The 15,134-nt window shown below is 29.5% G+C and overlaps 1 protein-coding gene across 4 annotated transcripts in view; it reads left to right on the top strand.

Moving 5' to 3' along the window:
- Positions 1–15,134, top strand: part of ex (FERM domain containing expanded) — a 71,128-nt gene that overhangs the window by 34,864 nt on the left and 21,130 nt on the right. Inside the window, exon 1 of one of the 4 annotated variants that reach the window (XM_087159506.1) lies at positions 14,354–14,789. The exons of the other annotated variants lie outside the window; for them this stretch is intronic. Coding sequence (XP_087015632.1) covers positions 14,688–14,789 — 102 coding nt within the window. The 5' untranslated portion in view covers positions 14,354–14,687. Of the gene's footprint in view, positions 1–14,353; positions 14,790–15,134 lie in introns of those variants that run through there. 4 annotated transcript variants of the gene reach the window in all.

Below are 15,134 nucleotides of genomic sequence, written 5' to 3' on the forward strand. Positions count from 1 at the left end.
TAATAATTCTTTTTTTCGTTTTCATTTATGGATGATGACTAAATTTTTTTAACAACCTGTACATTATTCCTAGCTAACTGAGTTCACATATTCAGTAAGCTACTCAGAAGCATAAATAGATAATGTTTAACGGTTAAAAACGCTGGAAATCAAAGAAATAATTTAAACAGCAGCACAGCCCTATTTTCTCCACACCGACAAAAGTTCAAGCGAGCGTAGCAGTTTTATTTACTTTCAGTAAATCAGACCGAATTCTTCTGCTCTAATAAAATTTTTCTCTTTGTCATACCAAACACTAAAAGAATTCGTTTCTGCGTGTTGTACACTCGTGATTATATGAATCGTCTGCTTTACTGAAGAACGTTCCAAATTTTCCAACCATGTGTTTACGAGTTTTGTTTTGGTACAACCGTTTTTTATGTAGGATTTATCGGCCCACAAAATCCATTGTCTTCAGACCCTGCTTTGAAAATGAGCAATAATTGAGTCACGCTTTCATGAGAGTCGATGTCCGGTTTATGCACATAGCCATGACCGTGACCCTATATATCATATGGCAACTTTAAAAAACTTCGATTAAGGGGCGTAGAATTACAAAGGGGGAAAGGTCAACATATGAAATTTGTTTTACTTGTGTACTTCATTTTTTTTTTACCCTGTTCAATCTCATGACACAATGACACTCTCGCGAATGTAGTGTAGTTTTTTTTTATTTTATACGGAAAAAAATGTAGTGAAGAATTTCCGGTCTTTGAAATATAGGGACATTGCCCTAAATGTATGATGGAATAAAATAGGCGCCACACCCGAAAATATGAAATTTATTCATTTAAAATTATTTAGTTCACAAGCGTGGGAACTACTTTGAGTGTAATGAAAATTTTACAGATGAAAAAAGAAATGAGAATAAAATTTCGCTTCAATATTACCATTTTTTAAAAAAGGTATAATTTATTTTTTACGTTCAAACATTTGCGGATTAAAATAATTTTTACTAAATTGAAATTAAAAATTTAATGCAAAACTTATTATCAATGTAGTAATTTCTTTTTTATTTAAGAAATGTGTTAAAATTGATCATGTGTTAAAATTGACCATTGAATTTCACAGATTTTTCGAAATTTATTTATTATCATTATCAAAGCAGCAAAATAATTTATTCTATAAAACAATTGTGCATGCATCGTTTTATTTTAAAAGCAAATGTTAAATATAATAAGTTTAATTGATAAAAAGAAAATGTTTCTTTTATGTTGTGCACAGCACAGTTACTATACCTGGATTTTCTGCAGAGGTGGCGCAGAAGATATATAGATGGATGTGTACTTTCATGTACTACCACATGTCCACGTACTTAAGCTCTGCGGCCCATCGCAGTTATCACAGAATAGCCTGGCTTCTCAATACGTACAAGTTACGTACGTGAATGTGCGGAATGATTCGTGAAAGTGCGAAAACTTTCTAATAATGATTCTTTGTTTGAGCAATGATTTTCTATGAACCATAATTGATTAAAATAGTGTGAAAAATAACCAAGTCACTTACTAACTTCTGTTATATATTTTTTTAGATAGAAAAATAACATCTTTCTGTGTTTTTGTAGGAAGATGAATAACTCCGGTTATGCGAGTTATTATCATTAAAAAAGTTTGAAAATCCTTAATGACACATGTCGAATTTCGTAACAAGCCAGTGATATATCATCAGTATCAGTGCTTGTTTTGCCACTATTTAGCACTCAGTGTTACTGATATCATCATTCTATGCCATCTAAAAACGCTCTAAATAATATTATAGACTCTATAACCATAAATATAGTTTTAATGACGTCTCAGCATTTCTTGAAATAAATAATTTGAAATTTAAACATCTGAATATTTTTGAAAAAGTAGTATTATAAGTACTATTGAAATTCATAAAGTATAAGTACTATTGAAATTCATAAAGTATAAGTACTATTGAAATTCATTACGAATTAATGAATGTTGCAATTTTTCTTTGCTTTTAAGTTAGATGATGTTCTTTACTCCTAAATCTGAACTTGAACTGCACCAAACCGATTTTCAAATGATAAGAACACGTTGAAATAATAAAATAAAATAACTACGTGTCCTTTGCATTGTTATGCTACTACACAATAAAATGGTTACTTTGACTCCACTTGATTCCTCAATAATGCGGACAGGCCGACATTCCTGGATTTATTTCATGCGAGGCTATATTGTCACGATGATGGAATTTTGTTCTTTTTTTTATACATTCCGTTAATTTGCTATTTCCCGGAATAGACCCGGCTTCAACGCCCTCGCGATTTCTCTTTGTTAGCCGGTAAATAAAATTCTAATAATGGGCGACTTTTTGTCATTCATTTCAATGGGCAAAATCACTGGTTTGGAATGCGAATTCACCTCAGATGAGGACATACTGAGCTGTAAGCAGAACGCCTGATCTTTTATGATAAAATGTTCTCGACGGCACTGATTTCAGAGTGGTTTATCTCACAGATTTTACTTTTTCACACATTCCTAAATGCTCGTACTTAAAAAGTTTGATCAAATAGCAGTATATCTTGCTTTTACAAACATCCAATTAATATGCATTTAAACTGAAATTTTAAAGAGGAAGGTTTTTAATTACGATTTTATACTTCAAGTGTCTTTTCGAATTTCGGCATGAATTCTTAATTTAATGACCGATAAAAAAAATTGAGAATAAAAATTAAGTTAATACATTTTAGAAACATAGCCCTTTATTATTGTTCAACTTGAAATTTAAAAAACCTAATTCAAGAACAACCGGAAATTACTTCCACGTTTTCTGAAAGTAATGAATCCAAAGTTTTTCGTTTTAGGCCGACATAAATAAAATTATTTCCCTTGTTTTAGTCGCAATAAAAAATATAACTTTTAAAACTTTAATTTTATTATTTACTTATTTTGTGTCTGTTAAATCGGAAAGGGCACGAAATGTCGATTTGCAGTAAATGTTACTTACCCTAATTGCACACTGTATTTATTGTCACCAGCATGGGCGTTGTTGGCGGGAGGAGGCGGGTATATGACCCCCAATAATTAGAAATTTCTGAAAGTACCCTTCAATATTTCAAACCAATTAAGAATATCTTCGTGAATTATCATGTATTTAAATTCCTTAAATTTAAATTAATATAAAAATAACTAAGCTTTTTGCAAGCATTTAGCACAAATAAGAAATTTTTCTTCTTCTTATGCCTGAAATTTGTTGTGTAATTTAATTTCGCCTCCCTCAAAAACGCCTACGATTGTCAGGCATAAGAGTTCCAGAGAAATATACGCATTCTAGTTAAAAGTCGTCGACATGACACTTCGGTTGATTATAAATTTTATTTAGCGATAATCTGGTTGTAAATTATTTCTTTCAGTGGAATAATTGAAACTTTTGTTATCATATAGTAGACTGCCCCAAATAAGATTTTAAAAATCTAGTTAGTCGGAAAGTAGTGAGAATCTTGATAGATTCAGGGCCCGACTTAGACTGATCGGAGCTCACTACTTCAGTATTGAAGAACCGAACTTTATAGAGGTATTTAAATTTTTCACCTCATTATAGATAACAAGGAAATTGACTAGGACCTAAAATAGCTATAAAGTCCCCTTTCCCTCCAATGGTCAGATGAAATATCGTTCTGTCCATTTTATTGATTTTCTGACAATTCTATGTCGATCATGCCGAATTCAATTTCCTGATTGATAGCTAGCTGCGAAAAATTCGTATCCTTGCTGCCATAAGCTAAATTTTCGCAATTATGATGGTTCAATTAAAGCCAATCAGAAGTCTGTATTTTTGTAAACATACCGCATTTTGCGATAGTTAAAAATACAGGCTTCTGATTGGCTCAATTTGTCCATCATAATTACAAAAAATTTAGCTGAATTCCGTCTTAGAAAGCCATGGATTTACGAAATATAGATTGTGTTCATACCGTAGATTAATGAAGAGGCTAACATAAAACTGATAGATTTTACTCTGTATTAATATTTTGTTTGAAAAAAGTTCATTAAAGAAGGAAACTTAAAATAAACTTTCTATTCGATTTGGGCACCCGGGCCAACTGCCCCGTATGCCCCTGTCTTAGTCAGGCTCTGGATAGTTATCAAATCTGTTGGGCGATAAAAGTACGACGAGTTCTGCTCGCAGTGGGTGAAGAAAAGGTTGAAACTTGCATTGCATATGAGTTTTCTAGATAGTACAGAAGAGGTTGAAATTTCAATTACAAGATTCCACCATTGCATGTGTTAATTTAAACGCTGTAAAAAGACTTGGCACGTACGTTTTGGGCAAGGAAATGTGTCCAAAAGTTATGAATTCAATGAACTGTGCCATCACATCCAAACAGTTGTCACAGAAGTAGCAAACTGAAAAAGTGTTCCCAACATAGCCCCACATTGACCGTGAACGCTTATAATCCATTAGTTGCGCTCTGACGAGTCAAAAAGTTAAAGTCGCGAAACAAATTACTCCTTAAATGGTTTTAAATGAGAACAAACTCATCTGTGAATCTGTTTTAAGCCTATTCTTCCGACCCAAAATGTGTGTGACTTAAAATTGAAATGCTTGAAAAAATATGCATTAAAAATTAATGTATCGCAGAGATGAGGTGATTATTAATAATAAGTCCACATTATTTTAAAACTACTCATTAAAATTTTTATTTATGAAGATAAATTTGGAAACATTCTCATGAATGTTTTGATTATTCATTTGTCTTATATCATCTTGCTATGTTTTAGATATTTTCGAATCGGGCAAGTCTACAATCAATGCACTTTATAAAAATCAGCTTTCTGAAATGTTTAAATTTTTTGTAAGAATTTTGTTGCTTTGGGATGGACACTGTCTGAAGCAGTGTTTCCCAAACTTATGACTTTAGTGTACACTTTCTAAATTTTTCGTAACGCTGTGTACCATTAATAAAAAAATTTATGTATTTTTTTCTGTAAAAAAATTGCACAAAAGTTAAAAATCACAACTAGCTGTTGATTCCACTAATTATTAACAGTTAACTCTGCAAAAAATAGCCAATAGAAAAATACGTAATCTTAATATTTCATGGCTAGCTTTGCCTTGAAATAAAATTTTTTGAAATTTTCGTTTGTTGCAAGATATTTCGCATAAGAACGCGTACCCCCGATAAACTGTTCCCATACCCCTGGGGGTACGGGTACCACACTTTGGGAAGCACTGGTTTAATGGATAGATGCTGTCTAAATATCAATTCCCACCCCATAACAAAATAATTTACTCCTCTCTAAATTTTGTTACTTTTTGAAAAATAGAAACAATGTAAGAATTTTTTAAAAATAGATTTACGTCTTAGAAAAAAGATCTCCTTCAAAAAATTTTTATGTGTTATGGAATTTTAGAACACTCTTGTATAAAAAGTACATCATTATACTATTAAAAAAAGTTAAATTTCATTGAATTTTAAGTTTTCAATTGATCTAACTTAAAAGAACCAAGTAAGCCATAATAAAAGTCACTGAAATTTCTAACAATTATTGTATTACATTCCAAGCCTAAATGAGCTGTGTAAAATTTTTCAAACAGTGAAGCAATACAAAACCCGAATTACAAAGAGAATGTTCAGAATATTGTTAGGGAAAAATATTTAATTAAAGTCTTCAAAAAAAGATTTTTTTTTATTATACTAAATGCAATATACAAAATAAATATTTGAATATTCAAATAAAACTTGAGTGTTCCAAGGACTCTCTTTGAAAAAAAAAAAAAAAAAAAAAAAAAAAAAAAAAAAAAAAGAATACCGCATACCTATCTTGAAAAAGAAAAGCGAAAACATTTTTTTTTTCTCAATTTGTTGCCATTATCTACGAAAATATTTGTTTCCGGTTCTTTTGCTCTTAAATTAGATTCCACGAACTCGAAGAATATATTCAATAATAAAGAATGCAGAATCAGGTGACGTATGCCAAAACAAAATAAACTAACACGATAAAAACAAAAAAAACTCAGTGTTTTGATTTATTGCGTCTGAAATGTCTTATGCTTGGAGAAGATATCTAACAACTATTACTGAAAAGTTATTGGTTAAAATGGAAAGTGCATAATCGATGTTCTACGAAAAATCCATTTATCATTCACCGTCAGGTGATGTACCGACTCCTCCTCGCCTGGTTTAGTTTTGGTCACGGATTGGTAAAATTATTAATTGAGGAGTGTTTTTTGGTCTCACGTGCATCTACTGTGCGAGATCGATAGTTTTAAAATACTCATGAATGGGTTTACCTGGTCAAATCAAATCTTAAGGGTTAGTTATAAAATTTAATTCTATGAAAAACCCAAAATAATTAAATAACTAAATAAATAGGTAAAAACAATTAAAAAATATAGTAAAAAATAATTTATGGTCGTATACGCTTAACCAGAATGAAATAATTAGTTAAATTTATTCCACACTTATTGTATTTATTATAAATAAATAATATTAAACAGAATAAAATGTGATTAGGAAAATGTAATTTAATTAGACTATAAAAGAATTTTTTTTTTTAGATTTTACTGAGAAATTTTTTTTTTCTACAAATGTTTTTAACAAGTAAAAATTACATGGTAATAAGTAAAAAAAATTAAATTTTCTTTTTATTTTGTTTTGTAACAATTTTAGGGTTTGATGTTCCCAGTGTGTGTGAATAATGTTTGCATTGCTCTCCTTCAAAAATATCCTGATGTATTCGAAACTTATATATTTTATTTTAAAACCGTCATTGAACAGCCGATCCAATTTTCCGTTTATGACTACCAATGTTCAACTTGTAATTTTGAACCCAATCCAGAAGACAAGGGAACTTCTAGATTAAGTATTGGGGCAAATTTCCTTCGAGGAGGACTTTTTTAAGAAACTAATCAGCATTTGCGTTACATAGAGAGGAAAAAGACGAAAACCTTCCACGGTTAGCTTGACAGCAAGGGGACTCTAACCTATGATCCGTCTATCACTGAGGATATTTTACGTCAGCACTGCGGTAGGTGCGAGACGAGTGCGGAATTCATATCGACCAGTCATCTCAGGGATTCGAAGCCGGTTGACCTCATTGGAAGGCAAGAGCTCTTTCCCCAGAGCCACCGTAACCTCAAACTTATATATTATAAGAAAGTTGAGGCTGTAATTGAGAGAGATACCTCTGATAGAAATACTGTAGCTTTCAAATGTTATTTTCTTAATATTTTACGCAGGCCAGATTAATCTTCTGCAAAGATATGCATGTTTTAAAAAGTAAACAGATTTTTCGTTATCTATAAGAGACATAATTTTAACTATTTCTAATATTAAAAGATTTAAGTGACACTATATGGCATATTTTTTAAAATTCCGAAATGTTGCCAAGGGGTTAATTTCTACAGAGGATTAAATTCGGTTTCCAGATAATACCCAATGTACAATATATTCCGTAATCACCATCTTTAACGTATGTTTTTTAGAATCTTTTTAAGTAATGTAGTAAAAAGTATGCACATAAGAGGTCTGAAATCAATATTTTAGTAACAGAAATTAAAGCGCTAGACAAACCTGCCGAATTACTACTGAGGAAGGCGAGATAGAAAAAATAAAAATAAGTTTGATGGCCGAATAAGACTTAATGGTTTTTCTATAATCGCATTTCAATACTTTTCAATTTCAACAAGTTTCTATGTTTTTAGTCCCTCTTCCCCAGTAATGTTTCGTTTTTTCCACTCACTCAAGCGGTTAGTTTGCGATGCCTATAAGTACATATGGACTTTATGGAATACACTGTATATATAGAGAACCAACAGCACTTATTAATTGCTATATTTCCCTTTTTAAAATTGTCTCTGTCTGTGCTCTGATTGTGACAAAAACGTTTATTTATCAACGTTTATTTATTAAACGTTTATAAATCATTGTTCATTAAAAAATGTTTCTTGAGCCGATATAATTACAACATTTCGAATAAACATTCACTCACAATAAATCTCTGCTTATGTTGAACTCAGCTGATTGAAATGTTGGTGAGATTTTCATTTGAGGATAACAAAAAATGAGTTTTAAAATTGGTAAAACGAATTGTAGTTTCGTTTAAACATAATATTTTAAATATCTTGTTTAAATAAAGGCATTTCTAAAAAGCAGTGAGGAAATTTTAAACGGCAAATCATCATTTGCAGTGAATTTTCAATGCACTTTTTGAATGCTTTTCCGACCTACATCAGCACAAGAGAATTTTTTTTATCACTGTAAGCACGCGATTGGAATTTTAGAATTTTTTTTTTCAAAGATAAAAGCCATCGATTATAAAAGTAGATGAGTATTGAAACAAAAGACGAAGACAATAAAAAAAGAAAGACAATAGCAATTTTGCCTCCCCTTCCCCCGAGTTTTACCTGTGAGAGGAAAATGAAAACGATTTACGATTTCTATCAACAACGTAAAGATAGGACTAGGAAAGAATGCGGATTTCATAATTTTTAGTAATGCCAATATATTCATTTAAAAAAGATAGCTGGACATCTAGGTAGATAAAAATGAAAAATTATAATTGGAGACTTTCCTAATGCACCTTATGATAAGTAGTTGCGTAATATGAATTGTCAGAATTCTTTTGATAACAGTAGCTGATAAGAAAATGGTGTGCTGTTTGTTATTTTTTAAGAGAACAGTTTCAGTCATACTATATGGCAAATTTTATAATGTACTAAAACTGATACATTTGGCAGAATTTGATTTATCCTAAATTTCATAATGTACTGAAATTGAAACATTTGATTTATGAAATGATAAGATGCTACTAATGCTTACACATTTGGCAATATTTTATTAATGGTAAATTTGATAATAAAGCTGTGCATAATATTATTTCTTTGATGGTAAATTTGATAATAAAGCTGGCATAATATTATTGCAATGAAATGCGATATATCACAAATTTGTGAAGACTTCAAACTATTTTGAATAGCATAAATTTTCAATAGATCATACACTTTTATTTAATTGATAAATAAATTATTCCATAATTATAGAAGCTAAGTCTATAATGTGGTTATTGTTAATAATTTATATTTTTTTATTTATTAAATGATCATTATTGTTATCGATGCATCATTGCAATGGAATGAGATAGATTACAAATTGGCGAAGATTTGCAACTGCATGCTATTTTAAAAACTTTCAATTATTAATAATATAATTTTATTTTCTACTTATTTGAAAATAATGATCCCATGATTATTCAAACTAAGTCAAGTGTTTTTACAAGACCCGCTTGTTTTTTTTTATTAATCATTATTTTAATTAATTATTATTTTCATAAATTAACTTATTTTTATTAATTTTGTTGAGTAAGTATATCATTTTCTTCTCATGAATTCAGCTTATTTCGTCTGTCATCTTTGTAATCAAATAAATATATGAAAGATTTTGTTTAATAATTGACTTTTATAACTGAAAAAACATATTTTTATTTAGTAATGAGTATGTTTTATATCAAAAAGCATATTTTATTGCTTTTTTATAGCTTCATTAGTTCATTAAAATTTTTTAAGGTAATGCTTGTTAAGATGTTTGCTTAGACATTTTGTAGTTTAAAGATACAAATTATATTTATTATGTAGAGAAAACAATTTTTTTTTTTAATGTTTAGATTTAAAGGAAGAAAAAGGAACTTTCATTTATGATAATATTTATGATCAAAAACCTAAACCTTATATTTAAAATATGTTATCTCCTACTCGTATTTGTTCGGTTAGTTTTTTGTTGATATATTTTTTACGTAAGACACAGCGATAATTTATTTTAAATGATTTTTTTTTTAGAAAAAGATCGTACTTCTGACAATATCAATATTTTCGTATTATTTTTTTATTATTTGCTATTGGTTATAATCCTTCATCATAGTCCACCTAACGCTTTTGTATATTTAGCCAAAGTTTCCTATTATTTCTAGAGACTCCTTATTTTCTTCTCCTTGTTTGTGTGACCAACTTCTAAGTTTCAGACAGATAATTTTGTTTGAGAATTTTTTTATAATTTGAGAATTGTATTTTACTACAAGCTACATTTCACACATAATTTAAATAACGTTCAGGGGTAAAAGAAGAAGTGGTCACTTTTGTCCTCCCAAAAAGCTATTGCTATTCAGGAACTGAGGTACTTGCCATACACCTGGCAAATCCAGACATTATTTTATCGTCCGGTGCGTTCAAAAAGAAGCTTCAACAACAAAAAAAAAAAAAAAAAAAAAAAAAAAAAAAGGAGCTTTAGACAAAATAAAGTGCCAAAAACTTTGTTGCCAAAGCGAACATACTTTTATCATCATTAAAATTATAAAAACGTAAATCGTTCGATTATGGGAAATAAAAAACTTAAGACTTAAAAGCTATTATCACACAAAAATAATTAAATAAATAAAACTGGAAGGTAAAATTGGAATTTCATTCGCGCGAAATTAAAAAATTTCCCCCTCCTAAAAATAGTATCTTACGCCACCCTTAAAAACGTTTAAAACCACTTTTCTTTTGCAAGAATAAGGATATCCAGGTTAATAAACATAAATTTTATAGAAAAAACTCAAAAATTAGTGAGCCCTAAATTTTGAATGTACCTTTATCCACTGTGGTTGGGCCCCTGTTTTCAATATCAAATCACAAGCGAAATATTTGGCCTGCATATTTTAAACACCTGGCAACATTTATTCGTTAAATTTAACAGTATGTATAAGTGTTTGAAGTAAAACTTATCCAATTTTATACAGTAGGAAAAAAAGTGAATAATAATTCAGGTGTTTAGAGTAACACTACGGGGGAAAACATGCGGGAGGATTGTTGATAAAGTTGCTTTAAGATGTTCTGTAGTTTTATAATTTTTTATATTCAATTTCAAGAAGAAAATATTCGCTTAAGAACCGTTGAACCGTCATAAAAGAACTTTCTAATATGGGATAATAAAAAATAAAATAAAAATGAACGGGTTGTATATAATCAAAATGGATAATTCAGTGAAAGAATAAAAATAAAATCATAAATATTCTATTCATCGAACTCAAAACATCTGGTCGGTTTTATATACTTTCATGGAGTGAAAATTGTCACCTTTACAAAGACAGATCTGACTCTTTCCCGGTTTGCTTTGTTATATTTTTTCCAATGCATCACGTGTTTTCACTATTCAATCAAATGTATTGTAATTCAGGGATGCGGGCTATTGTAATGGAGAAATGTTTCCTGTGGTTCTTTTGTAGATGAGTAATTCTTCTTTTGGAGTGTGCTTCCCCAGGCCACGCTTGCAAATTTAGCAGTCCGATTTTACATTTTTCTAAGTAAAAAAAATTGAGTTGATATCAAGAGTAAAGTAAAAATTGGCGGGCTTTCCTCGGCAAAGTCAGGCGATGATTGGTTACATTCTTGGCGAGTTTCACATTCCAGCTGTCGGTGGAAATCCCCGCCCTCACTTTATCTGTCCAAGAAATGGCATTTCGCCTACGCGGTGTGAAAAGATGGAACGTTTATCGCTATTCTTGGCTAACTCATATAATCACACAATCAAGCGGCGTATTTCATTATTCTATCTCTCTATTATATAATATTTTTTAATGGCAGAATAATTGTAAGAATGAATAAACATTGGACACGAAATAAAAAATTTTGAAATTATCTGGGGTGAGTTTTTGGAATTAAATAATTGAAAATAAAATGGGTATTCCTACTTTTCTTTTTACCTTAAATATGTTATTAAATGGAATAATAATAAAATTGTTAGAGCAATTTAAACAACTAAAAAATATCAGAGAATAATAAACATTCGATGCAAAATAAATTTTTTATGAACTTTCGGAATAAAGAGCTTTGGAATGAAATAATTTGATGTAAATGAGTCTATATAATTTTTCTTTTACTTTTTAGTACGTTACTTAATAAAAGAATAACAATGTAATAGTACAATTAAAATTATGAAATAATAGTGAGGGTGAGAAATATATAGTAAAGGACATTAGACTTAAAATTATAAGTTTTTTAACTATAATGAAAAGCTTTATTAATTATGGAATTCGACTTAAAATTATTTCGTAAAATATCTTTTGTTTTCTTCTTTGTATTTAATTTTAACATTAAGCGCGTTATTGGTAGCTAATTAGTAATTTTCAGAATTTTATTAAATAAGAATAAAATTTCAGTGTTATTTATTAAAAAGAAAATTCTGATGAAATGCATCTATTTTAAAATGATTTGGTGATGAATTATTGAATAATTTTCTGTTTATTTGTAATCTCATATTCTAAACAGTTATTTAATTTACATTTTATTTTTAAATTTTGACATTTATGTGACAAAAGAAAGAACGCCTCACTGTCAGAGGTGACGGACCGATAGACTTTGTGTTGAAAAAAACCTTTAGGAGAGATCATTAAAACCTTTCCCGGGCGAACATCTGCCCAAGCGCCGAAAAAGTCAAATAAGGAAACACTAAAAAGTATCGAAACAAAAATTTAGCAAAAAAATAAGTAGATAAAAGTAGTAAAATGTGTTAAAAATATTTGTGTCAGGCTCATATTTAGAGAGCTCTTTTTGACGATACAACCTCATGTTGCAGTTAAAGTGCACTAAACACCATGCTATTAATGACTTAATTCTAGAGTTGAAAGTTAAATTAGAAAAAAAGTTATTTTTGAAAAAAAAAAACAAAAAAAAAACAAGCATATCTAACAAACAAACTTCTTCTCATCTTTTAAATAAAGATATCTAATTTTTATGATATAAAATTAAATGCAAGCTTAAACAAAAAGCATAATTGTTTATTTATTTAAAATAACTTTATGATTCATAATTAGTAAATTTGTTTTTGCACATAATTATATTAGTTGGGATCATTTTATTCACCAATACGTTTTTTCAAGACCCTAACAGAAAGAGGCATTTCCGCACCAAGAAAATGACACTGACTGAAATTAATATCGTTTGTGAAAAATCAAGTACCTTTGATAACAATTTTGAAGTCAATGGTGTATATATATGTATATACAGTGGCCCCCATCCCCCCCAAACTATTCGTTTTATTTAGCGTGAAAATTCCCCCCCCCCCCAAGCTTTTAGTGGGCGCATCGTGCGCCCACCTTCCCCCTTGGTGGGGGCCCCTGTATATATATATGCTTAAAAAACTGTTAATATCATTTTCATACTTATTAGATAATCTCTGTTGTTTACATTTGTAACTCTGAGGATTGCCTAAACTGTTTTCAAATCTATACTGGAAAAATAGAAAATTTAACTATTAACAATTGTTTTTCAATACTGAATTGCATTAAAAAAGAACTTTTGCCAGTAAATTATAGTTCTCCCTATTGTTCTTAAGGAAGTTGTAATTTAAATATAACGTTGTTGTTATGTCGTTATTAATGACGTTGTTGTTATAGATAATTGACTAATTTAAACATAAAAAAATGACTGAAATTCTTTCACATACGGTTATAATTGAGAAAAACAACGTTAAAACTGACTTAAATGCTATGTACTATTTAAGAAATTAACGTTGTTTTTGCTTTATCAAAATATTAATACGCATACATTAAATAGGTTTGAGATTCTGAACTTTTCTAAAAAATATCCTTTGTAATTAGGTGTAGAATACTTTTCGCGTAATATAATTTTTAGGTTTACTGCTGGTTTTTTTTTAAAAAAGGAAGTAATTATTAAATTTTTAGGTGTAAAATTTTTAGGAGTGTTCTGTTTGTGTTATTATATTTAACTGCCTACATTATTATTTTCTAGAGATGCGCTTATAAATTAAATTACATAATATATTTACTTACATTAACATTACTTATTATTACATTATTATTATTATATACTAATAATACTAACATTAATACTAATAATACTAATAATACATTAATACTAATAATACTAACATTATTATTACATTACTTACATTGCTGGTTTTTTTTTAAAAAAGGAAGTAATTATTAAATTTTTAGGTGTAAAATTTTTAGGAGTGTTCTGTTTGTGTTATTATATTTAACTGCCTACATTATTATTTTCTAGAGATGCGCTTATAAATTAAATTACATAATATATTTACTTACACAAAATATATTATGTGTTCGTGATGGAAAATTAAAAATTTAAAAGAAGAATCATAATTTAAAAAAAAATGAGGATAACCAAAAAAATCCTATTTTAAAACTATAAATTCGCATAACAAAGCGAGCACTTGTATTTTTTCAATGATAAATTTTTATTGTTTTTGAAGTTCTTCCAAAGAAAGTATGTATTACGGTTATCAATTTCATGGATTGCTTGGCGACAGACATAAATTTGGCGAAAATAGTTCTCTTGCATCTGCTCATCAACTTTGCGCATCGTACAAACCTAAACCGCGATAGTTTTCTTTCTCTTCTCTATCTTCTGCATTTTTCAGCTAACGTAAACGTATATTTGTTTTTACGTCGGATCATATGTGTCCGTAGTTGTTTTTATCCTTAGTTAATTAAATTCCTTTACTACCAGCCTGTGTTTTGTGACTTCTACCTGTTGACTTATACTCGCATCATTTTAGGATTACAAAAACAGAGTTCTCTTTTAATTGCGACAAAGAATGAAACCAAAACTCAGCTTATCGTAGGATAACAACACAGATAATGATTTACTGTGAATTCCTCGTGAAAGGTGTGTGATTGCTAGTGATGCCGAATATACCTCTCAATCGTAATACCATCACGCGGTTTTGTAATTCATACGCTATGATATTTGGACGTAGAGCGACGACCGCTGAAGCTGACGAACAGGTAAGTTGGATAGAATGACCCCAATTAACGCGAGTACTTTTCATTTATTATTATTGCTATACGCTTTGGTATGTTAATGATCGCTTTCCAAAGTGGTTATTTCATTCTCCTTTTCTCTAAACTGTGTGTGTGTACCGCTTATTAGTGTGCCACATCTCACCGCTTATACTTTACTCGTCTTAGATATGTGTTTTCGATGAAATAGAACTGCAGGTGTATGTAGTCGATTTTAATTTCTGTATTCTGAGTTAAGGTGCGAAATTTTTTTTTGAAAATAAATTGATTTAAAATTTTTTTAACCAGACATTTTTCTTTTAAACTTTAGGAAATAACTGGTTTGTTGGG

This window comes from Parasteatoda tepidariorum, chromosome 3, assembly GCF_982258835.1.
Source record: "Parasteatoda tepidariorum strain Cologne lab strain chromosome 3, Ptep-v5.0, whole genome shotgun sequence".
Classification (NCBI taxonomy): Eukaryota; Metazoa; Arthropoda; class Arachnida; order Araneae; family Theridiidae; genus Parasteatoda; species Parasteatoda tepidariorum.